At 51.4% G+C, this 24,073-nt stretch overlaps 2 protein-coding genes across 4 annotated transcripts in view; both read left to right on the plus strand.

Annotated features, from left to right (window-relative positions):
• On the plus strand, nt 1–5,693 carry LOC145339311 (proton-coupled zinc antiporter SLC30A1-like). The gene is made up of 2 exons (XM_080183737.1): nt 1–493; nt 5,062–5,693. The coding sequence occupies exons 1-2, from the start codon at nt 1–3 to the stop codon at nt 5,691–5,693; spliced, it is 1,125 nt and encodes a 374-aa protein (XP_080039863.1).
• Nucleotides 5,694–7,391: 1,698 nt separating this feature from the next.
• Nucleotides 7,392–24,073, plus strand: part of mrpl28 (mitochondrial ribosomal protein L28) — a 62,721-nt gene continuing 46,039 nt past the window's right edge. Inside the window, exons 1-6 of one of the 3 annotated variants that reach the window (XM_080183735.1) lie at nt 7,392–7,462; nt 10,681–10,981; nt 14,579–14,731; nt 16,494–16,628; nt 17,265–17,351; nt 18,496–18,632. In XM_080183735.1, coding sequence (XP_080039861.1) covers nt 10,694–10,981; nt 14,579–14,731; nt 16,494–16,628; nt 17,265–17,351; nt 18,496–18,594 — 762 coding nt within the window. In that variant the 5' untranslated portion in view covers nt 7,392–7,462; nt 10,681–10,693 and the 3' untranslated portion in view covers nt 18,595–18,632. Of the gene's footprint in view, nt 7,463–9,689; nt 10,359–10,680; nt 10,982–14,578; nt 14,732–16,493; nt 16,629–17,264; nt 17,352–18,495; nt 19,920–24,073 lie in introns of those variants that run through there. The other 2 variants (XM_080183733.1, XM_080183734.1) reach the window with 2 other exon arrangements.

The following is a 24,073-nucleotide window of genomic DNA, read 5'->3' on the forward strand; positions in this document are numbered from 1 at the left end:
ATGGCCACCCGCGGGGTCAGTGCCGCTCGCTGGCTCTGGATCTCGCTGCTGTCCGTCTTTGCGCTGCTGGGGCTGACCTTTAGCCAGCTCAGCGACTCCCTGGTCCTGCTCCTGGACTCCTTCCACTGCCTCCCGGTGCTGTTCGAGCTGGCGATGCCCCCCTTGGCCGACTGGCTGTCCAGCCGCCCCGTCCCCAGCTCACACACCTTCTCCTGGGAGCGGCTGGCCCCGGTGGGGTGGCTGGTAGCGGACGTGCTGTCCCTCTCGCTCTGCTGCTCGGTCAGCGTGAGCGCCACGGCGCGCCTGCTGGCCCCCCACCCCTTCCGCCGGCCGGCATTGCCCATCGCAGCGGGAACGGCCGGGATCTTCCTCAACCTGGGTGTCCACTTGTGGCTTCGCTCCGTGGGGAACGGCCGGAACTCCAGCCCGAGTCCGGATTCTGGACAGGATCAGCCAGACAGCAGTGCAGAAAACCCACAACTCAAGGACACAGGTAAGTGGTGTAGACATCTCTGCGATTAGTTACTGAGTAACTCTGTCCGAATGCAAAAGTGACGCCTTTAACCCCAAATTCCTCATCAAACTGTCAGAAAGACACCCCAGGAGAGAACTCGAGCTTATTTATCTCAGAATCGTCGAATCGCTACAGAATGAGGCCATTCTGCCCATCGAGTCTACACTGACCACAATCCCATCCAGGCCCCTAGCCCCACATATTTACCCTGCAAATCCCCCCTGACACTATGGGGCAATTTAGCGCGGTCAACCCACCCAACCCGCACGGTAGCACAGTGGTTTGCATTGCTGCCTCACTGCGCTAGGGACTCGAGTTCGATTCTGGCCTCGGATGGACTGTCTGTGTGGCGTCTGCATGTTCTCCCCGTGTCTGCGTGGGTTTCCTCCCACAATCCGAAGTTGGGTGGATTGGCCATGCTAAATTGCTGTGTCGGGGGTAAATATGTGGGTTTATGGGATTAGGGCCTGGATGGAATTGTGGTCAGTGCAGACTTGATGGGCTGAATGGCCTCCTTCTGCACTGTAGGGATTCGTGTCCTTTATTGTTTGTTAACAGAAGTGACGTAGATGTTAATATAGGGGGATGACACCAAGATTGGTAGGGTGGTTAATGGTGAAGAAGGTTGTAGGTTACAGGGAGATATAGCTGGGTTGGTTAGATGGACAGAGCAGTGGCAGATGGTATTTAATCCTGACAAGCGCAAGGTGATGAACTTTGGAAGAAGTAACAAGACAAGGGAGTATTTAATAAATGGCAGGACACTGGGAAACTCAGAGGAAAAGATGGATCTAAAGTAAAATTTATTTATTAGTCACAAATAAGGCTTGCATTAACACTGCAATGAAATTACTGTGAAACTCCCCTAGTCGCCACACTCCGGTGCCTGTTCAGATAAACGCACCCTACCAGCACGTCTTTTGGAGGAAACCAGAGCACCCAGAGGAAACCCCTGACACTAAAGAGCAATTTAGCATGGCCAATCCACCTAACCTGCACATCTTTGGACTCCAAGGGGCAACTTAGCATGGCCAATCCACCTAACCCACACATCTTTGGGCACTAAGGGGCAATTTAGCATGGCCAACCCACCTAACCTGCACACCTTTGGATGCTAAGGGGCAATTTAGCATGGCCAATCCACCTAACCTGCACATCTTTGGACACTACAGGGCAATTTCGCATGGCCAGTCAACCCAACTTGCACAACTTCAGATCGTGGGAGGAAACCCACGCCGACACAGGGAGGATGTGCAGACACCACACACTCAGTGACCCAAGCCAGGAATCGGACCCAGGTCCCTGGCGCTGTGAAGCAGCAGTGCTAACCACTGTGCATAATTATTCACAGATTCCTGAAGTTGGAAGATCGGGTTAATGGGATAGTTAAGAAGGCGTGAAGAACACTCGCTTTTCTCAGCCGTGGCAAAGAATATAAGAGCGAGGAGGTAATGTTGGACAGTACAGAGTGTTGGTTAGGTTTAGCGGGAGTACTGCGTGCAGTTCTGGTCACCTCACTATAGGAAGGGTGCAGTAGCACTAGAGGGGGTGCAGAGGAGATTCACCAGGATGCTGCCTGGGATGGAGTATTTGAGCTGTAAGGAGACACTGGATAGGCTCGGATTGTTTTCTCGGGAGAGGAGAAGGCTGCCGGGGAACACGATTGAGGTGTTTCAGATTATAAGGGGTAGGGACAGGGTGAGTGGGGAGCAGCTGTTCCCCTTGGTTGAGGGTCAGTCACAAGGGGGACAGAGTTTTAGGGTGAGTGACAGAAGATTCAGGGGGGAATTTGAGAAAACATTTTTTCATTCAGAGGGAGTTGGGAATCTGGAATGCACAGCCTGGGAAGGTAGTGGAGACCGGAAACCTCACAACCTTTAAAAAGCATTTGGATGAGCACTCGGAACATCGTAACATTCATGGATATGGGACACGTGCAGGAAAATGGGATTGGCTCACATATAGTGGTAGTTACTGTCAGTGCAGGCTCGATGGGTTGAATGGCCTCTCTCTGCACTGCAGGATTCTATGATTCAATGACCGCCATGGGGTGGCACAGTGGTTGGCACTGCTGCCTCACAGCACCAGGGATCCGGGTTCGATTCCCAGCTTGGGTCACTCTCTGTGTGGAGACTGCACATTCTCCTCGTGTCTGCGTGGGTTTCCGCCGGGTGCTCCAGTTTCCTCCCACAGTCCAAAGATGTGCGGGTGAGGTTGATTGGCCATGCTAAAATTGCCCCTTAGAGTCCTGAGATACGTAGGTTAGCGGGTAAAATAAATAGGGCTATGGGGGTGGGGCCTGGATAAGATTGTGGTCACTGCAGACTTGATGGGCTGAATGGCTCTTCCTGCACTGTAGGATTTCTATGATTCTGTGATGCGCTGGTTAGGTGGGTTGGCCATACTAAATTGTCCCTTAGTGTCAGGGGGATTAGCAGGGCAAATATGTGGGATTATGGGGATAGGGCAGGGATGCTGTGCCGGAGAGTCTATGTAGACACAATGGGCCGAATGGCCTTCCCCTGTACTGTAGAGTTTCTAACATTATACTGAGTTTCTCATTTTGTTTTAAGTTGCACCACTGCTTGCGAACACTAGATGGCAGACTTTACTGCAAATTCCACAAAAGCTGTAACTTTGATTTGTTACTGTCACATGTATTAATATACAGTGAAAAGTCTTGTTTCTTTCATGCTACAGACAAAGCATACCGTTCATAGAGAAGGAAAGGAGAGAGTGCAGAATGTGGTGTTACAGTCATAGCTAGGGTGTAGAGAAAGATCAACTTAATATAAGGTAGGTCCATTCAAAAGTCTGACAGCAGCAGGGAAGAAGCTGTTCTTGAGTCGGTTGGTACGTGACCTCAGACTTTTGTATCTTTTTCCCGACGGAAGAAGATGGAAGAGCGAATGTCCGGGGTGCGTGGGGTCCTTAATTATGCTGGCTGCTTTTCCGAGGCAGCGGGAAGTGTAGACAGAGTCAATGGATGGGAGGCAGGTTTGCGAGATGCATTGGGCTACATTCACAACCCTTTGTAGTTTCTCGCGGAGCCTTACCAAACTGTGATACGCCCAGAAAGGATGCTGCTTGGGGGCGTCACGGCAGCACAGTGCGTTAACACTGCTGCCTCGCAGGACCCTGGTTCAATTCCTGGCCTTGGGTCACTGTCTGTGCAGAGTCTGCGCATTCTCCCCATATCTGCGTGGGTTTTCTCTGGGTGCTCCGGTTTCCTCCCACAGTCCGAAAGACGCGCTGGTTAGAGTGCATTGGCCGTGCTAAATTCTCGCTCAGTGTAACCGAACAGGAGTGTGGCGACTAGGGGATTTTCACAGTAATGTCATTGCAGTGTTAATGTAAGCCTACTTGTGACTAATAAATTAACTTTACTTTTCCAGGGACCATATCCCTCTATTCCTATCCTATTCATGTATTTGTCAAGACGTCCCTTAAAAGCCATTACCGTATCTGTTTCCAGTACCTCCCCCGGCAATGAGTTCCAGGCACCCACTACTCACTGTGTAAAAAACTTACCTCGTACATCTCCTTTAAACCTTGCCCCTCGCACCTTAAACCTGTGACCCCCCCCCCAGTAATCAAATCTTCTACCCTGGGAAAAAGCTTCTGACTATCCACTCCATGAAGTGACACAACTTCAACTTTCTCAGGCTTGGGGTGGGGGCTAAGGAAATTCAGCATGTCTGCTCCAACTCTCACCAACTAACTGTAGGGTCAATGCACCCTAACCAGCACGTCTTCTGGACTATGGGAGGAAACCAGAGCCCCTGGAGGAAACCCACGCAGACACGGGGGAGAACATGCAGATTCCGCGCAGACGGCAACCCAAGCCGGGAATCGAACCAGGTCCCTGGCGCTGTGAGGCAGCAGTGCTAACCCACTGTGCCGCCCTATGGCAAGGGTAGGGAGGGTTTAGTTCAATTGGGCAGCATGGTTGGCGCTGAAGGGCCTGTTCCTGTGCTGTGATCTTCTTTGCACTCTGTTTTCTCTCTCTTTCTCTGCGCCCTATTCACTTACAGGATACAGGTACATAGAACAGTACAGGCCCTTCGGCCCTCAATGTTGTGCCGAGCTTTGTCCGAACCCAAGATCAAGCTATCCCACTCCCTATCATTCTGGAGTGCACCATGAGCCTATCCAATAACCGCTTGAAAGTTCCTAAAGTGTCCGACCCCAACAGGCAGTCCATTCCTCACCCCATTCTGAGTAAAGAATCTACCTCGGACATCCCTCCTATATCTCCCGCCATGAACCTTATAGTTATGCCCCCTAATAACAGCTACATCCACCCGAGGAAATAGTCTCTGCACGTCCACTCTATCTTATAAACATCTATTAAGTCGCCTCTCATCCTCCTCCACTCCAAAGGGAAAAGCCCCAGCTCCCTCAACCTTTCCTCATAAGACCTACCCTCCAAACCAGGCAGCATCCTGGTAAATCTCCTCTTAGTGTAGCACCACTGTGTTTAACATTCAGACAGAATGACGAAACGTCTGCAATCTGCTTTAATATCCACCGTTTGCTTTTATTAGATACCACTGGATTCGGGAGATCCAGAGACGCGGCAGACCGGGGAACCCAGGGCAAGAGGGCGGCGGTGACCAGCGGGTGGGGGATCCTCGCCTGCCTTACCGGGGTGGCTCAGTCGGTGTTGAATTCGGTGCTGGTCCTTGTCGTTGGTCTTCTTCACAGCCTCCCGGTGCCAACAACCGGCAGCTGGCGCAGAGACAGCCTCCCCTACCTGGACCCCGGGCTCTCGCTGCTCACCGCCGCGGTGCTGATAACCACGGTGGCCCCTCGGCTGAAGGTCTCGGTCCTGCTGCTGTTGGAGTGCGTCCCAGCGCAGCTGGACTTGCGGCGTTTGAGTGACCGGCTGACGGCGGTGAGCGGCGTGGAGGCGGTGCACGAACTCCACGTCTGGCGCCTCTCGGCTCGCCGGGTGGTGGCCAGCGCCCACGTGCGGTGCCGCAGCCTGGCCGGCTTTGCCCGTCTGGCCGGGGATCTGCGGCAGGTCTTCGACAGCGAGGGGATTCACTCGGTCACCCTCCAGCCCGAGGTCGTCAACCCCGCCGTGGCCGGGGGCAAACCCACAACCCCCTGCCAGCTCGCCTGCGGCCCCGAGTGTGCCAGGAAACTCTGCTGCGATCGGCCAGAGGGAGCGTAAGGAGGTGGCTGGAAAATGGACAACAAATCAACTGTGAAATATCACAAAACATATCCAAAAAAAACTCACAAAGTCTGTGAGTGTGTGTACGTGTGTGAGTATGAGTGTGTGTGTGTGAGAGAGAGAGAGAGTGAACGTGCAAGAATGTGTGTGAGAGTGTGTAAGGGAGTGCCAGTGAGTGAGCGTGAGTGAGTGTGAGAGAGTATGAGAATGAGTGTAACAGTGTGTGTGTGTGAATGAGCGTGTAAGAGAGTGTGTGTGTTTTTGTGTGTGAGTGTGTAAGAGAGTGTGTGTGTGTAAGAGTGTGTGATTGTGAGTGTGAATGTGTGTGTGCATGTGTGTGAGTTAGCGTGTGTGTGTGTGTGTGTGAGTATGAGTGTGTGTGTGTGTGTGTGTGTGTGCATGTGGGACCGTGAGAGTCTGTGAGTGTGTGTGTGAGTATGTGAGTGTGTGTGGGTGAGTGTGTGTGGGTGAATGTGTGAGTGTGTGTGAGTGTGCGTGAGTGTGTGTGTATGTGTGTGTGTGAGTGTGTTTGTGAGTTTGAGAGTGTGTGAGTGAGTGTGTGCAAGTGTGTGTGTGAGTGTGAGTGTGTGTGTATATGAGTGTGTGTATAAGTGTGAGTGTGTGTGAGTATGTGTGAGTGTGTGTGTGTGTGAGTGAGTGAGTGTGTGTGAATTCCCTGGTGTATTCTCTATGGCAACACCTCGACCAACCAAAGTCAAATTCCCAACCAATCATGAAAAATCAATTTAGATAAACAGATGGTGTTGGAGCGATCTCTGGCAGCCGCAGTGAATTTCTCTTGTAATTACACAGTATAAATTGTTGCTCCCTTTGAAATTTGGTATTCTTGTATCTGTCCTTCAACAACATGTCTCTCTTTCCAGAAATTCTCAAACTCTGTTCCAGCCAAGCAACTGTAAATAAAAACTTGATTGATTCCAATGAAGATGAATCACAGAATCCCTACAGTGCAGAAGGAGGGCATTCAGCCCATCGAGTCTACACCAACTCTACAATAGAGCATCTTACCCAGACACTATCTCCATAACCCCATGTATTTACCCCATTAATCCCTCCATCCCACTTAGGGGCAATTTAGCATGGCCAATCCCCCTAACCTGCACATCTTTGGACACTAAGGGGCAATTTAGGATGGCCAATCCCTCTAACCTGCACATCTTTGGACACTAAGGGGCAATTTAGCATGGCCAATCCTCCTAACCAGCACATCTTTGGAGTGTGGGAGGAAACCGGAGCACCCGGATGAAACCCACACAGACATGGGGAGAATGTGCAGAGTCTGCACAAACAGCGACCCAAGCCAGGAATCGAACCTGGGTCCCTGGCGCTGTGAGGCAGCAGTGCTAACCCACTGTGTGCCGCCCTAACTCATGAATCTCATGATCTGAATGATTTTGCGTTTTTTGGCAGCCTGTGTCATTTGGAGACTATCCCTCGCCGCTGACACGGTGGCCAATTTTGAGACGGTCCCTGACAGAAGGCGGGACCTCCGCTGTGATGGACACGCACGGCGACCAATCAGAGCGCGGAGGGTTACGGACCATTCAGAGGGCAGTGAAGGCGGGACTTCCGGTCAGCAGGGAGGGCGGGGTTTCCACAGTGCTGGACGCGCGCAGCGACCAATCATGGCGCGGAGGGCCGGGCGGAGGCTGCGAGGACGGACCAATCAGAGGGTGTGGAAGGCGGGACTTCCGGTCAGCGGCCCGGCGAGCGGCCTGGCAGGCGGGGAGAAGCCTGAGGCTCGAGTGAGTGAGGGAGCCGACCTGGAGGAGGGGGAGCTGCGGGAGCCTCCTCTGCCGCTGGTGGAGCCTGGGAAAACCGGCCTCTACTGAGCTGGCTGCCCTGAGGAGGGAAGGAGGGAGGGAGGAAAGGGGGGGGAATGTTGTGGTCCTCAGGACCCTGAGGGTGGGAGTGGGGTTAATTAACCTGCCCATTGGGGAGTTGGGGGGAAGTCAGTGACTCGTATTCCTCCTCCTTTGCTGGAATTGTCAGCCAAAGATATGAGAGGGAGGGGAGTTAGGGGGTGAAAACTAAATTTGTGATGCCTACTGTAGTCGAATAGCCCCCATGATACAAAGCTATGTACAGGGGCAGGGAAGGGGTGGGGTGGTGGTTCTGTAGAAGGACTTGGATAGGTTAGGAGAGTGGGCCAAGAAGTAGCAGATGGAACACAACGTGGAAAAGTGTGATGTTATGCACTCTGGAGGGAGGAATGGAAGTATAGACTATTTTCCGAATGGGGAAAATGCTTGGGAAGTCTTTCTGGACTGTAGTGTTTCTATGATTCTATGAAGTTTGCGGCACACAGTGGTTAGCACTGCAGCCTCACATCGCCAGGGACTTGGTTCGATTCCCGCCTTGGGTTGCTGTCTGTGCAGAGTCTGCACATTCTCCCTGTGTCTGCGTGGGTTTCCTCCGGGTGCTCCTGTTTCCTCCCACTGTCTGAAGATGTGCGGGTTAGGTTGATTGGCCATGCTAAAAAATTGCCCCTTAGTGTCCTGAGATGGGTAGGTTAGAGGGATTAGAGGGTAAATGTGTAGGGATATGGGGGGTGGGATTGTGGTCGGTGCAGACTAGATGGGCGGGTTGGCCTCTTTCTGCACTGTAGGGTTTCTATTATTCTATGAAACACAAAGGGACTTGGGCGTCCTTGCTCAAGGTTCTCTTAAAGTTAATGTGCAGGTTCAGTTGGCAGTTAGGAAGGCAAATGCAATGTTAGCATTCATGTCGACAGAGCTAGAATACAAAAGCAGGGATACACTTCTGAGGTTGTATAAGGCTCTGGTCAGACCCCATTTGGAATATTGTGAGCAGTTTTCGGCCCCATATCTAAGGAAGGATGTGCAGGCCTTGGAAAGGGTCCAGAGGAGGTTCATAAGAATGATCCCTGGCATGAAGAGTTGGTTGTATGAGGAATGGTTGAGGATTCTGGGCCAGTACTCATTGGAGTTTAAAGGATGAGGGGGGGATCTTGTTGAAATTTACAGGATACTGCGAAGCCTGGAGAGGGTGTTTCCCCTAGTAGGGACAACTAGAACCAGAGGGCACAATCTCAGGTTAAAGGTACGATCCTTTAAAACAGAGATGAGGAGGAATTTCTTCAGCCACAGAGTGGTGAATCTGTGGATCTCTTTGCCGCAGAAGGCTGTGGAGGCCACATCATTGAGTGTCTTTAAGGCAGAGATAGATAGGTTCTTGATTAATAAGGGGATCAGGGGTTATGGGGAAAGGGCAGGAGAATGGGGATGAGAAAAATATTCGCCATGATTGAATGGTGGAGTGGGCTCGATGGACCGAATGGCCTAATTCTGCTCCTAAGTCTTATGGTTTTATGATGACTCCCCATGTGGAAGTGCCCCTGACACCGAACCCAAATAGTGGAGGCAAGAGGGAGAAACATAGAATCCTACAGTGCAGAAGGAGGCCATTCGGCCCATTGAGTCTACACTGACCACAATCCCACCCAGGCCCTATCCCTACAACCCGATACATTTACCCTGCTAGTTCCCCTACACAATTTAGCAAGACCAATCCAACGAATCTGCACAATTTTCGGACTGTGGGAGGAAACTGATGGAAACCCATGCAGACACAGGGAGAATGTGCAGATTCCACACAGACAGTGACCTAAGGTGGAAATTGAACCCAGGTTCCTGTGCTCTGAGGCAGCAGTGCTAACTACTGTGCTACAGTGCCAATGTTGGAGGCAGGGTCATGGGGTTTCCAGACCTGCCCTGCTGCTTGCCTGCACTTTGGTTGCAGGAACAGGAGGAGGCCATTCAGCCCCTCAATCCTGGCTGTCCATTCCCTTGCATCAAGGCTGAATTGCGAAGGGGGGGGGAGAAGGAATCGGTTCGGATGGGGATGGAAAGGAGGTGGGGGTGTAGTTAATGAAAGTTTCCATGGATTCCTACATGGAAGGAGGCCACTTGGCTCTTTGTGCCTGTACTAGCTCTTTGAAAGAGTTACCCAATTAATTCCCCCCCCCACCCAGCTGGCAGTGGCAGATGTAGAAAGAAAGAACCTGCATTTATGTAGCGCCCTTCAAGGTGACCTAAGAGCCAACAAAGCTCTTTTCCGAGTTTAATGTAGGAAACCTGACACTCAGATTTGGCACAGCAAGATCCCATAAGCAGCAGTCGAATGGATGGGTTAGATCAAAGTATTGGTTTTAAGACAAATATTGGCCAACGCTCGAGAGAGTATTGAGGGCCTGGAATGCACTGCCAAGTGAGGTGGTTGAGGCAGACACATTATCCACATTTAAGATTTATCTGGTTACACATGAACAGACAGGGAATTGAAGGATACTGGTGTTTGGGCTAGATAGGACAACATGATTGGCACAAGCTTAGCGGGCCAAAGGGCCTGTTCCTGTGCTGTACTCCAGAGAACGCCCCTGCTCTGCTGTGAGAGGGCAGCCCAAGTCTCCATTATAACCCCTTGCCTGGGATGGGATAGCAATTTGTTAATGTCATTGCAACTAGGAATTTCAGAGGCCCAGACTGATGCATTTCTGACTGTGCAGCACTCCCTCAATACTGCACTGGGAGTGATAGATACAAGAGGGTCCAGAGGAGCAATATTTTCACACAGAGGGTGGTGAGTGTCTGGAACGAGCTGCCAGAGGCAGTAGTAGAGGTGGGTACAATTTTGTTTTTTAGATAGTTACATGGGTACGATGGGTATAGAGGGATATGGGCCAAATGCGGGCAATTGGGACGAGCTTAGGGGTTTTAAAAAAAAGGGCGGCATGGACAAGTTGGGTCAAAGGCCCTGTTTCCCTGCTGTAAATCTCTATGACTCTGTGACAGCCTCATATGTTTGAGTTCCTGGAATAGGATTTGAACCCAGTACCTCTTGGCTGCATGGCTTCAGCACAAGCAGTGGGATAGGCAGGATTTGAGTCTTGCTGTGCATTGTACCCTTCATCTGAACTGGCCTTGTTCTGCCTCCTCCCCAGGTCTCGCTGAAGGATGCCCCTCCACAAGTACCCGCCGCGGATCTGGCAAGCCCTGCGACTGAGGCAGGGAATCTACGCTCGCTTACCAGCTCATTACCTCCGCTCCCTCGAAGAGACCCAGGAGCCCACCCCCGTCCACTTCAAACCCCACGGGGTGAAGTACAAGCGGAACCCACACACTGGGCAACCGGAACGCGTGCAGGATGTGCCCATTCCCATTTACTACCCGCCGGAATCGCAGAACGGGCTGTGGGGCGGAGAGGGTTACATACAAGGATTCAGATACGCCAATAATGACAAGGTACGGAGTTACAGTGCGACCTGCAGGGGTGACTAATCCTGGCATTTATTTTTTCCTGCTTCGTATTTGAGAGGCATCCTGAAGTAGTGGTGATGGTGGGGGAGGGAGGGGGGGTGGAGGGGTAGTAGTGGGAGGGAGGGGGTGTGGAGGGGGTAGTAGGGGGGAGGGGGTGTGGAGGGGATAGTAGTGGGAGGGGGGTGGGGAGGTGGAGGGGGTAGTAGTGGGAGGGGGTGGGGAGGTGGAGGGGGTAGTAGTGGGAGGGGGTGGGGAGGTGGAGGGGGTAGTAGTGGGAGGGGGTGGGGAGGTGGAGGGGGTAGTAGTGGGAGGGGGTGGGCGGGTAGTAGTGGGAGGGGGTGGGGAGGTGGAGGAGGTGGGGTGGTAGTAGTGGGAGGGGGTGGGGAGGTGGAGGAGGTGGGGTGGTAGTAGTGGGAGGGGGTGGGCGGGTAGTAGTGGGACGGGGGTGGGGAGGTGGAGGGGTAGTGGGAGGGGGTGGGATGGGTGGGTTAGTGGAAGGGGGTGGGTGGGGGGGTATGGGGGTGGGAGGGAGGGAGTGGGGGGTGAAGTGGTGGGTGGGAGGGGGTGGTGGGTGTGTGGGGGGTTGTGAGGGTGGGTGGGGGGTGGTTGGTGGGATGTGGGGGGGGGGTGGGTGGGGTGTGGGTGTGTGGGGGTTGGGCAGGGTGGTGGAGGTGGGTGGGTGCAGGGGGTGGATGGTTGTGGGGGGTGTGGTGGATGGAGAATGTGAACACAGCTGTGAGGCCTCTGGACTGATGCCCAGATGAGCGGTTTGTGACCTTTGGGTTCAACTCTCACCAAAGGCAGCTGCAGCGATCTCAACTCGATGGATAAATGTGAAACTATAAAGCTGGCCTCTAACGGTGACCATCATTGATTGTAAAAACTGGCTCACTGATGCTGGCCCTGCCAACGACACCCACATCCCGTTTAAGAATTAAAAGCAAAAACAGAAAATTGGCATCGCTTCAGCCAACGTTTGATGTCCCTCCCAAGTTAAAGTGTCTCACTTGGCCATTCCTGAGAGTCAGCCACATTGCTGTGGCTCTGCAGTCACGTGTAGGCCAGACCAGGTAAGGATGGCAGATTTCCTGCCGGAAAGGACATCAGTGAACCAGATGGGTTTTTCCGACAATCGACAATGGTTTCTTAGAAACTAGAAGCAGGAGAAGGCCATTCGGCCCTTCGAGCCTGCTGCGCTATTCACTTTGATCATGGCTGATCATCAAATTCAATATCCTGGTACTGCCTCCCCCCCACCCGCCCCCCCCGAATCCTTTGATCCCTTCGGCCCCAAGAGCTATGTCTAATTAAATAGCTAGCAGGTGGCACAGTGGTACGCAGTGTTGCTTCATAGCTCCAGGGACCTGGGTTCGATTCCAGGCTTGGGTCACTGTCTGTGTGGAGTTTGCACATTCTCCCCGTGTCTGTGTGGGTTTCCTCCAGGAGCTCCAGTTTCCTCCCACACTCCAAAGATTGTATGGGTTAGGTTGATTGGCCATGCTAAATTGCTCCTTTGTGTCCCTGGATGCATAGGTCAGAGCGATTAATGGGGTAAGTATGTGGGGTTAGAGGATAGGCCCTGGTTGGGATTGTGGTCAGTGCAGAGTCATTGGGCCGAGTGGCCTTCTGCTGCACTGTAGGGATTCTACAGTAAGCCTACTTGCAAAACTAATAAATAAGCTTAATTTCTTCTTGAACTCAGACCTGGTCACCTTCACTGAGACGGTTTTCGATTCCAGATTTTGTTCATTGAGTTTAAGTTCCCACAGTTGCCGTGGTGAGATTTGAACCCCTTTCCCCGAAGAGCATTATCCTGTGGTCTCTGCATTTCTAGTCCAGTGACATTGCCCCTAAGCTATATCTCTTTCGTTTTGTTGACATTGAGGGAGAGATTATTGTTGCCGCATCAGTTTACCAGATTCTCTATCTCATTCCTGTACTCTGTCTCATCATTGTTTGAGATCCGACCCACTGCAGTGGAGTCATCAGCAAACTTGAAAATGAGGTTGGAGGCGAATGTGGCCTCACAGTCGTAGGTGTATAAGAGGGGGCTGAGGTGGAGAAGATGAGCGAGGGAGGGGTGATAGAGGAATGCAGAGGAGAGATTTCAGATTCCAGAGTTTATGGGCTGCCAGTGTGAACGGGGGGGGGAATTCCAGAGTTCGATGACGAGCAGGGGTGGAGCGATGGAAACCAGGTGGTGTGCAGGAGGCCTGAATTAGGAAGGGTGCACATTGGTTAAGTTTTGTGTTTGTGTCCCGGCTCGGTGCAGTGAGACTGTCCCGGCTCGGTGCAGTGAGACTGTCCCGGCTCGGTGCAGTGAGACTGTCCCGGCTCGGTGCAGTGAGACTGTCCCGGCTCGGTGCAGTGAGACTGTCCCGGCTCGGTGCAGTGAGACTGTCCCGGCTCGGTGCAGTGAGACTGTCCCGGCTCGGTGCAGTGAGACTGTCCCGGCTCGGTGCAGTGAGACTGTCCCGGCTCGGTGCAGTGAGACTGTCCCGGCTCGGTGCAGTGAGACTGTCCCGGCTCGGTGCAGTGAGACCGTCCCGGCTCGGTGCAGTGAGACCGTCCCGGCTCGGTACACCGTCAGACCGTCCCGGCTCGGTACACCGTCAGACCGTCCCGGCTCGGTACACCGTCAGACCGTCCCGGCTCGGTACACCGTCAGACCGTCCCGGCTCGGTACACCGTCAGACCGTCCCGGCTCGGTACACCGTCAGACCGTCCCGGCTCGGTACACCGTCAGACCGTCCCGGCTCGGTACACCGTCAGACCGTCCCGGCTCGGTACACCGTCAGACCGTCCCGGCTCGGTACACCGTCAGACCGTCCCGGCTCGGTACACCGTCAGACCGTCCCGGCTCGGTACACCGTCAGACCGTCCCGGCTCGGTACACCGTCAGACCGTCCCGGCTCGGTACACCGTCAGACCGTCCCGGCTCGGTACACCGTCAGACCGTCCCGGCTCGGTACACCGTCAGACCGTCCCGGCTCGGTGCAATGAGACTGTCCCAGCTCGGTACACCGTCAGACTGTCCCGGCTCGGTGCAGTGAGCTTGTCGCGGCTCAGCGCAGCGTCAGACTGTCCCGGCACGGTGCAGTTCAGACTGTCCCGGCTTGGCACGGCGTCAGACTGTCCCGGCTCGGTGCAGTGAGACTGTCCCAGCTCGGTGTGGCGTCAGACTGTCCCGGCTCGGTGCAGTGAGCCTGACGCGGCTCAGCGCGGCGTCAGACTGTCCCGGCTTGGTGCAGTTCAGACTGTCCCGGCTCGGTGTGGCGTCAGACTGTCTTGGCTCGGTGCAGTGAGCCTGACGCGGCTCGGTGCAGTTCAGACTGTCCCGGCTCGGCGCAGCGTCAGACTGTCTCGGCTCGGTGCAGTGAGACTGTCCCGGCTTGGTGTGGCGTCAGACTGTCGCGACGTGGCGTCAGACTGTCGCGGCGCGGCGTCAGACTGTCCCGGCTCGGTGCAGTGAGACTGTCGCGGCTCGGCACGGTATCAGACTGTCGCGGCTCGGTGCAGTGAGACTGTCGCGGCTCGGCGTGGCGTCAGACTGTGACTGCCTGTTGTCTGTCTCCTCTGCAGCTCTCCACCCGGCTAAGGAAGACGTGGAAACCGCAGTTGTTTGTGCGACAGCTTTACAGTGAGATCCTGGACAAAACCTTCACCATCCAGGTGACCATGCGGACTCTGGACTTGGTGGACGCTTGCTACGGCTTTGATTTCTACATCTTGAAGGTAGGATTGGATTGATTGGAGTTTGGTCAGGTGTCTTCCCCTTCTCGAGGCTCAGAATTAAGGAAGTCAGGGCAGTGGTTTGCGGGTGGGGGGGGAGGGGCGCGGGGAGGGAGGGGTGAGGGCGGAGGGAGAGAGAACACGAGACCAACAGCATCATACAGTTCCCCAGCACTGAGGACACTTTGCTGAAAGAGCAGACTCATTGCCTCTCGTTCCGACCCCCTCCTTGTGGAAAGAGACAGAATTAACCATTTAGCAACAATTTGCCTCTGCATAATGTCTTTAAGGCAATAACAGGCGCAAGGGATGTTTGCAGCAATGCTCTCACTCAACTTTCTGTTTCGAGTGTGGGTCTGTTTGCCGCATTGAGTGGTCCCTTTAAGATTAGCTCACTACCTCACATTTTAAAAGGATTGTTTGTGGTACCTATGACCTGTTGAACCGGGCGGGACAGGACAGACACTGGTTGACTCTCACTGACTGGCAGACACCGACTGACGGATTCACACTGGCGGGCTCAGACTGATGGACGGACACTGACTGGCCGACTGGTGGACACTGACTCACTGACTGACTCACACTGACTGACTGACTGACTACTGTCGCATGCAGTGAGTTGTTAGGGTCTGGAATGCACTGGCTGGAAGTGGTGGAGGCAGGTTCAGTCAAGGCATTTAAAAGGGCATTGGATATAAACAACGTGCAGGGGTACAGGGAAAAGGAAGGGGAATGCTCCTTTGGAGAGCTGGTGCAGACACAGTGGGCTGAGTGGCTTCCTGTACCATGATACGCTCTGGAGCGTAGAAGAATGAGGGGAGATTTGATAGAGGTGTATAAAATTATGATGGGTATAGACAGAGTGAACGCAAGCAGGCTTTTTCCACTGAGGCTGGGGGAGAGAAAAACTAGAGAACATGGGTTAAGGGTGAAGGGGGGAAAAGTTTAAAGGGAATATGAGGAGGGGCTTCTTCACACGGAGAGTGGTGGGAGTGTGGAATGAGCTGCCAGATGAAGTGGTGAAAGCGGGCTCACTTTTAACTTTTAAGAAAAACTTGGATGGGTACATGGCTGAGAGGGGTGTGGAGGGACATGGGCCAGGTGCAGGTCAGTGGAACTAGGCAGAAAAATGGTTCGGCACAGACAAGAAGGGCCAAAAGGCCCGTTCCTGAGCTGTAAGATTCTATGGTTCTAATTGTTCTTAGGCACAAATATCAGTGTCATTTCCTTGTTTCTCAGTTAGTGACCAGGGAATCTTTTACTCCCAATGAAACAAGCAGATGTTATCTCCACAGTGCGGCATTTCCTCAGAACTGTGTCCAGAGTGTCTGCACGTACATTGGAATGCTCTGGGATTATTATCATAGAACCATTACAGTACAGAAAGAGGCCATTCGACCCATCAAGTCTGCACTGACCACAATCCTACCCAGGCCGGCCCCCCCCCCCTCTGCCAAATATCCCTACATATTTCCCTACTAATCTCTCTAACCTACATATCTCAGGACACTAAGGCCAATCAACCTAACCCGCACATCTTTGGACTGTGGGAGGAAACTGGAGCACCCGGAGGAAACCCACACAGACACGAGGAGAATGTGCAATCTCCACACAGACAGTGATCCAAACCAGGCATCGAACCCAGGTCCCTGGAACTGTGAAGCAGCAGTGCTAACCCACTGTGCCACTGTGCCGGTTAGGAACCTGACTGCCACTGGAGCTTGCTTTTAATTATACTTTTTTTTGATGCCGTTTGTTCTCTTAGACCCCCAAGGTGGACCTGAATTCAAAGCTGGGGATGGATCTGAAGCGTGCAATGCTGCTGAGGCTCGCTCGCAAGGACAGTGAGCTTTATCCCGAAGATGCAGCAAAACGGGAATGCATCTACGAGAAGTACAAGGTACAGTTCCAGATTCAGGATTGAGAGGATCCTGCCGGAATCAGTCGAGTGCAGGCTGAAGTCATTCTCCTTGGAGCAGAGAGAAATAACGGGGGCTGTGGATTGGGAGATGTTGGACATTTAAAGGTGGGGACAGGAGGAGGCTGTTCAAGCCTCCCCTTCCAGGGTCTGATGAGATCAAGACTGATCTGGGGCAGCACAGTGGGTAGCACTGCTGCCTCCAACAGTCCAAGGACCCCAGTTCAATTCCCGGCCTTGGGTCACTGTCTGTGTGGAGTCTACATGTTCTCCCTGTGTCTGCGTGGGTTTCCTCCCACACTCCAAAGATGTGCAGGTTAGGTGGATTGGCCACGCTAAATTGCCCCTTAATGCCCCAAGATGTGCTGGTTAGATGGATTGGCCAAGGTAAATTGTCCCTTAGTGTCCAAAGATGTGCAGGTTAGGTGGATTGGCCATGCTAAATTGCTCCTTAGTGTCCAAAGATGTGTGGATTAGATGGATTAGCAGGGTAAATTCCTGGGGTGGGCCTGGGTAAGATGCTGTTTTGGTGAGTCGGTGCAGACGCGATGGGCCAAATGGCCTCCTGCACTGTAGGGATTTGATGGCAAACTGATGCGGAATTGCTTTGTGTGGCAGGAATTTGTCATCCCTGAAGAGGAGGCGGAGTGGATCGGCCTGAGCCTTGAGGAAGCTGTGGAGAAACAGAGGCTGCTGGAGAAGCGGGTAAGGGTTAATCTTCCAACTGAACCTTTAACCCTGCACTGGCCACTGCCTTCTCTCTTTAATACTGGAGGTTATATTCAAAGTGGGCTACGGAGAAAGACCTGGTGAAAAGATTCAAATTGGCCAAAGAGCTGGCAGAGGCACAATGGGCAGAACGGCCTCCTGTGTGGGTCATTCTACAAAAAGAGATCTTGATCATTTATATAAAGAGTTATGAAAAGCAAGTTCAGGTCATTTTGACTTGATTAAGCATCAGCATTGTTATCACATTTATTAGCATACAATGGAAAGTATTGTTCCTTGCACGCTATACAAAGCATACCATTATAGGGAAGGAAACGAGAGAGTGCAGAATGTAGTGTTACAGTCATAGCTAGGGTTCAGAGGAAGATCAACTTAATATATGGTAAGTCCATCCAAAAGTCTGATGGCAGCAGGGAAGAAGCTGTTCTCGAGTTGGTTGATATGTGACCTCAGACTTTTGTATCTTTTTCCCAGGGTGGAAGAGTCAACTACTAGGAGGGCACAGGTTTAAGGTGTGAGGGGCAAGGTTTAAAGGAGATGTATGAAGCAAGTGTTTTGGATAGTGGGTGCCTGGAACTCATTGCTGGGGGAGTTAGTGAAAGCAGATACAACAATGACTTTTAAGGGGCGTCTGGACAAATACATGAGTAGGATGGGAATAGAGGGATCTGGTCCCCAGCAGGGTAGGGGATTTTAGTTAAGTTGGGCAGTATGGTCGGTGCAGGCTTGGAGGGCCAAAGGGCCTGTTCCTGTGCTGTAATTTTCTTTGTTTTGTTCTTTGTTCCCAATGGAAGAGAGAATGTCCGGGATGTGTGGGGTTCTTGATTATGCTGGCTGTTTATCCCAAGGCAGCAGAAAGTGCAGTTGCTGGGAAAGGTTGTTTCTTTAAAGTGTCAAACACAATATGTGACAGTACTCCAAAGCATCCCAGATTTTTTTCTAAGGATGTCAGAATGCCGTGTGTGCCCCTCCACTGCCACTTAAAGCCCCCTTTGGGCGTCCAACTCACTGCCGCTCGCTAACAAAAATAAAGCAATTGAACTCTAAGTGACCGAAATCTCTGGCGATGACGAGCATCATGCTGGGGGAACTTAACATCTTTCTGAAAATTGTTTTTCAGGATCCAGTACCGCTGTTTAAGGTTTATGCCGAGGAATTAGCTCAGGAACTGAGCATGCAGAAACTGTCGGAACCGATAATTGTTGAAAAGAAATCGTAACCAAGCTTGGGGCCCTTTTATGATCTTCAGAGCTGCAGGTTATATTACATATATATATTTTATGACCAGTGGCAGATTTGTTTTGGCAACACTTGTCCCCTGAAAGTGTCTACCTGGTTTGAGAGTGCCGACAAAACTGCCTCAAGGGTCGAAGGCAAAGTGACTGTGAACTCCTGATATAAACTCCTAAATTAAAACGCTGAGGTTATTTTTTTGAAAAGTGTTTACAGTGGCGGCCCGTCTGACCTTGCGTAATGGGACTGCAAATAAACATTCCTTCCTAAGAATAACACAATGAAGAATGCTTTGATGTGTCTCTCTCCGTCAGGGACACACGACTGGGATCCTTTTGAAACATCCAGTGGGTACAGATTTGGGGCCGAATGGCCTCCTTCTGCACTGTAGGGTTTCTGTGATTCTATGAAATCTCTCCATTTAACTATTGTTTGACATTACAGAACTTGAATATTGCTGAGAAGTGGGACATGTTGCCAAATTTTGTCATCTTGCACTCATCAGGATAAATACAAGAATACCAAATTTCAAATGATCACAACAATATATACTGCAGGAGGAGAGAGTGCTAATTCATTGGCAAGTAGACTGTGATTGGCTGAGGTGTTGCCATGGGGAACTCTTGGGTAATCAGTCAACTTGCCAGCCAGTTAGCACCCCTTTCTCCTGTAAAGCTTTAAAGTTTAAAATTAAAGTTGATTTATTTATTAGTCTCTCAAGTGAGGCTTATATTAACACTACAATGAAGTTACTGTGAAAATCCCCTCGTCGCCACACTCCACCCGTTTGGGTACACTGAGGGAGAATTTACCATGGCCCATGCACCTAATCAGCACGTCTTTCGGACTGTGAGAGGAAACCTGAGTACCCGTCTGTGTGGAGTTTGCACATTCTCCTCGTGTCTGCGTGGTTTTCCTCCGGGTGCTCCGGTTTCCTCCCACCGTCCTAAGATTGTGCGGGTTAGGTTGATTGGCCATGCTAAAATTGCCCTTAGCAGGTGTCACTGGCCGGGCTTGGAGATAAATGTTGGCCCAGCCAGTGACGCACACATCCCATGAAAAGATTTTTAAAAAATTGGCTTAGCAATGTAATTGCTGAATGATGCAATTGTTAATACATTGGCATAAAAAGTTCAGCATGGGAAAGATGATCCGGATAGTCGCCTCCTGTGGTGTTTCATTCCAAGATTTGACAAACACCCAGAGTGAGTGGGATGTGGCTGAAATCTGTATTTCCAAATTTTACACTTCCCTGACGAAGGAGCAGTGCTCTGAAAGCACGTGATTCCAAATAAACCTGTTGGACTTTAACCTGGTGCTTCTTACTTGTAAATCATTTGGATGAGACAATGGCCTAGTGGCATTACCGTTCAACTATTAATTCAGAAACTCAGCTAATGTTTGAGGTACCCGGGTTCAGATCCTGCCATGGCAGATGGTGGAACTTGAATCCAACAAAAAAAAGGTCTGGAATTGACATAACCAAGAAACCATTGTCGGAAAAACCCATCTGGTTTACTAATGTCCTTTAGGGAAGGAAATCTGTTGTCCTTACCCAGTCTGGCCTACATGTGACTCCAGAGCCACAGCCATGTGGTTGACTCTCAACTGCCCTCCAAGGGCAACTAGGGATGGGCAATGAATGCTGGCCCAGCCAGCAATGCCCATGTCCCACAAGTGAATAAAAAAAATTAGCACACAAATTGCGTAGTCTGTACTGCAAATCAATGAAGAAAGACAAAGATTTATTTGCAATGTTTAATCTCCAGCAACAGGAAGTACTCGAGGTGCAGTGAAAACTCTGATTGCCTTTGCACAAGCTCATGCGAGGGTGGTACGGTGGCACAGTGGTTAACACTGCTGCCTAACAGCACCAGGGACCTGGGGTTTGATTCCTGGCCTCGGGTCTCCGTCTGTGTGGAGTCTGTATGTTCTCCCCATGTCTGCGTGGGTTTCTTCCGGGTGCTCCAGTTTCTTCCCACCGTCCGGTAGGTGTGCGGGTTGGCCAAGCTAAGTCACCCTTTAGTGTCCCGCAATGCATAGGTTAGAGGGATTAGTGGGTAAATATGTAGGTATATGGGCATAGGGCCTGGGTGGTATTGTTGTCAGTGCAGACTTGATGGGCCGAATGGCCACTTTCTGCACTGCGGGGTTTCTATGATTCTATGAGTGCCGCTCCAACAACACGCAAGAAGCTCGACACTGGGTGGCACGATGGTACAGTGGTTAGCACCGTTGCCTCACAGCGCTAAGGACTCAGGTTCGATTCCCGGCTTGGGTCACTGTCTGTGTGGAGTGTGCACATTCTCCCTGTGTCTGTGTGGGTTTCCTCCGGGTGCTCCGGTTTCCTCCCACAGTCCGAAAAACGCGCTGGTTAGGTGCATTAGCCTTGCTAAATTCTCCCTCGAACAAGCGCTGGAGTGTGGCGGCTGGGTGATTTTCACAGTAACCTAATTGCAGTGTTAATGTAAGCCTACTTGTGACGCCAGTAAATAAACTTTAAACCTGTCCTGGTCCCTCCATACTGGCGTGACAGGCCCACCAACGCCTATACTTTTTCACAGTAACAACATTGCAGTATGAGTGTAAGCCGACTAGTGACACTAACCAAGTAAACTTTAAAGAACAGTGTTTACTTCATGTGAACATAGACTTTCAGGTTTGAGGTGGGCACACACCCACACTTTCACACAGAATGAGCTGCTATAGTGTTGTTGTCAAACAGCAAATGCTGTAAATCTGCACTAACAATGCCACAGGATGGCTTCAAGAACCTTCAGATGAAAATCGCATGTCTAGCACTCTTACACTCCAGCTGCTGTTTGGGTGCTAAATCTTTGCTAAAATCGCAGCTACTGATCTAAGGCCTGAAATTTCCAAACAGTTAGAATTGACCCCTGTGGGGACGGAGACAGAAATAATGGCCAAAATTTTACTGTCCTGGCCACCAAGGGAATCGGAGTGGGCGAGGGGTGGACAATGGGAAGGTGCGTTAACCTTGAGCGGGATTTTACGGTTTTGGGACAAGCGAGGCTGTAAAATCGCCCCCACCATTTCAGTCTGATGACCTTAGGATCTCAGAATGGTTACAGCACGGAAGGAGCCTGTTCTGCTCGTAATGCCTGAGCTGTTGTCTCTCTGAAGGAGCAATTCACCCTCCAGCTTCTGCCCGTAACTGTGCACATTCTTCCTTTACAGACAATCGTCCGACTCCCCCTTAGGATCCCTGACTGAATCTTCCTCCACCACACAGACCCTGTCAAATACTGACATTGGAAACCTGACAAATATTGACACACAGACCCTGACAAATACTGATACAGGAGACCTGACAAATACTGACGCACAGACCCTGTCAAACACTGACACAGGATACCTGACAAATACTCACACACGGACCCTGTGAAATACTGACACAGGAGACCTGACAAATACTGACACACAGACCTGTCAAATATTGACACAGGAACTGTGACAAATACTGACACACAGACCCTGTCAAATACTGATACAGGAACCCTGTCAAATACTGACACAGGAAACCTGACAAATACTGACACACAGACCCTGTCAAATACTGACACACAGACCCTGTGAAATACTGTCACAGGAGCTGTGACAAATACTGACACACAGACCCTGACAAATACTGACACACACACCCTGACAAATACTGACACAGGAACTGTGACAAATACTGACACACAGACCCTGACAAATACTGACACACAGACCCTGTCAAGTACTGACACAGGAACTGTGACAAATACTGACACACAGACCCTGACAAATACTGACAAACCCTGACAAATACTGAGGAGCCTGTCAAATACTGACACAGGAGCCATGAGAAATACTGACACATAGACCCTGACCAATACTGACAGTAAGAAGCTTCACAACACCAGGTTAAAGCCCAACAGGTTTAGTTGGTTGCACGAGCTTTTGGAGTCCGGTTTCGTACCACGTTCCAAAAATAACAGAATTCCTACAATGCAGAAGGAGGCCATTCAGCCCATCGAGTCTACACCGAACACAAATCTCACCCAGGCCCTATCCTCGTAACCCGTATTTGCCCTGCTAATCCCTCAACTTATGCATCCCAGGACACTAAGGGACAACTTAGCGTGGTCTATCCACCTAACCCGCACATCTTTGGAGTGTGGGAGGAAACTGGAGCACCCAGAGGAAACCCACGCAGACACATGGAGAATATGCAAACTCCACACAGGCAATGACCCAAGCCGGGAATGGAACCCGGGTCCCTGGTGCTGTGAGGCAGTAGTGTTAACCACTCTGCTACCGTGCGGAGTTCATTGACCATGCTAAGTTGACCCTAGTGTTGGGGGATTTGCAGGGTAAATATGTGGGGTTACGGGAATTGGGCCTGGGTGGGATTGTGGTCAGTACAGACTCAATGGGTCAAACAGCCTCCTTCTGCACTGTAAGGATTCAAAGATTCTAACTGGCTTATAGAAATCGTGTCAAATACTGACAAAGGAACCCTGTCAAATACTGACACAGAACCCCTGTCAAATACTGACACAGAAACCCTGACAAATACTGACACAGGAACCCTGTCAAATACTGACACAGAACCCCCTGTCAAATACTGACACAGAACCCCCTGTCAAATACTGACACAGAAACCCTGACAAATACTGACACAGGAACCCTGTCAAATACTGACACAGAAACCCTGACAAGTACTGACAAAGGAACCCTGTCAAATACTGACACAGGAACCCTGTCAAATACTGACACAGAACCCCTGTCAAATACTGACACAGGAACCCTGACAAATACTGACATAGGAACCCTGACAAATACTGACAGAGTCTGGAGACCCTCTCATTTACTGGCACATCTCTGGAAGCCCCATAAATAGTGGCCTATTTCTGGGAATCCACTCAGACAGTGACACACTCGCAGTGATCCTGCAACCTTTAAATAGTTAGTGTCTCAGAGAAAATATACTCTGATGATTGTCAGTAGCTGTAGATATCAAACAGGTAAATCAGCCAGTTTTATGTACACTATACCAGCTGTCTGTGGTGTGTGGGCGAGGCAGAATGTAAATAGGAGTCAGATTTAGCTTTGGGTGACACATTTAGACTTTGTGTCACATTTTTTGCAGTCATCTGAGTGGCACATGATACAGATCTCAGTTCAGCATCGAGAAAGCAAGTTTCGCAGGTGACCTTTCAGCCCCACAATCTGTGTTCCCGTTTCTCACCCCCAGAATCGCCACCCACTGCAGCATCAGCTGCTCTGCTCGTGATCCGCTGCTGTGGGAGGAAGACGGGAGAGTGGCTCGACCCTCCAATTCCCCCCCTCCTTCCCCCCCGCTGTGGGCTGCCAGCGAGGGAGGAGCCACTAGTGGAGGTGCTGCAAGAACCGGAGTCCCGGGCACCTCTAGAGGGAGATCTCCTCACATCGGTGGGCCAGCGATGGATTGCTGCCTC

This window comes from Carcharhinus amblyrhynchos, unplaced genomic scaffold (assembly GCF_965287045.1).
Source record: "Carcharhinus amblyrhynchos unplaced genomic scaffold, sCarAmb.v2.hapA scaffold_396, whole genome shotgun sequence".
NCBI lineage: Eukaryota > Metazoa > Chordata > Chondrichthyes > Carcharhiniformes > Carcharhinidae > Carcharhinus > Carcharhinus amblyrhynchos.

Bases quoted from the DNA above. Each gene is read 5' to 3' on its own strand.
- LOC145339311 (XM_080183737.1), top strand. From the start codon at position 1: ATGGCCACCCGCGGGGTCAGTGCCGCTCGCTGGCTCTGGATCTCGCTG. The intron at 494-5,061 runs GTAAGTGGTGTA...TGCTTTTATTAG, and splicing joins CCCACAACTCAAGGACACAG to ATACCACTGGATTCGGGAGA.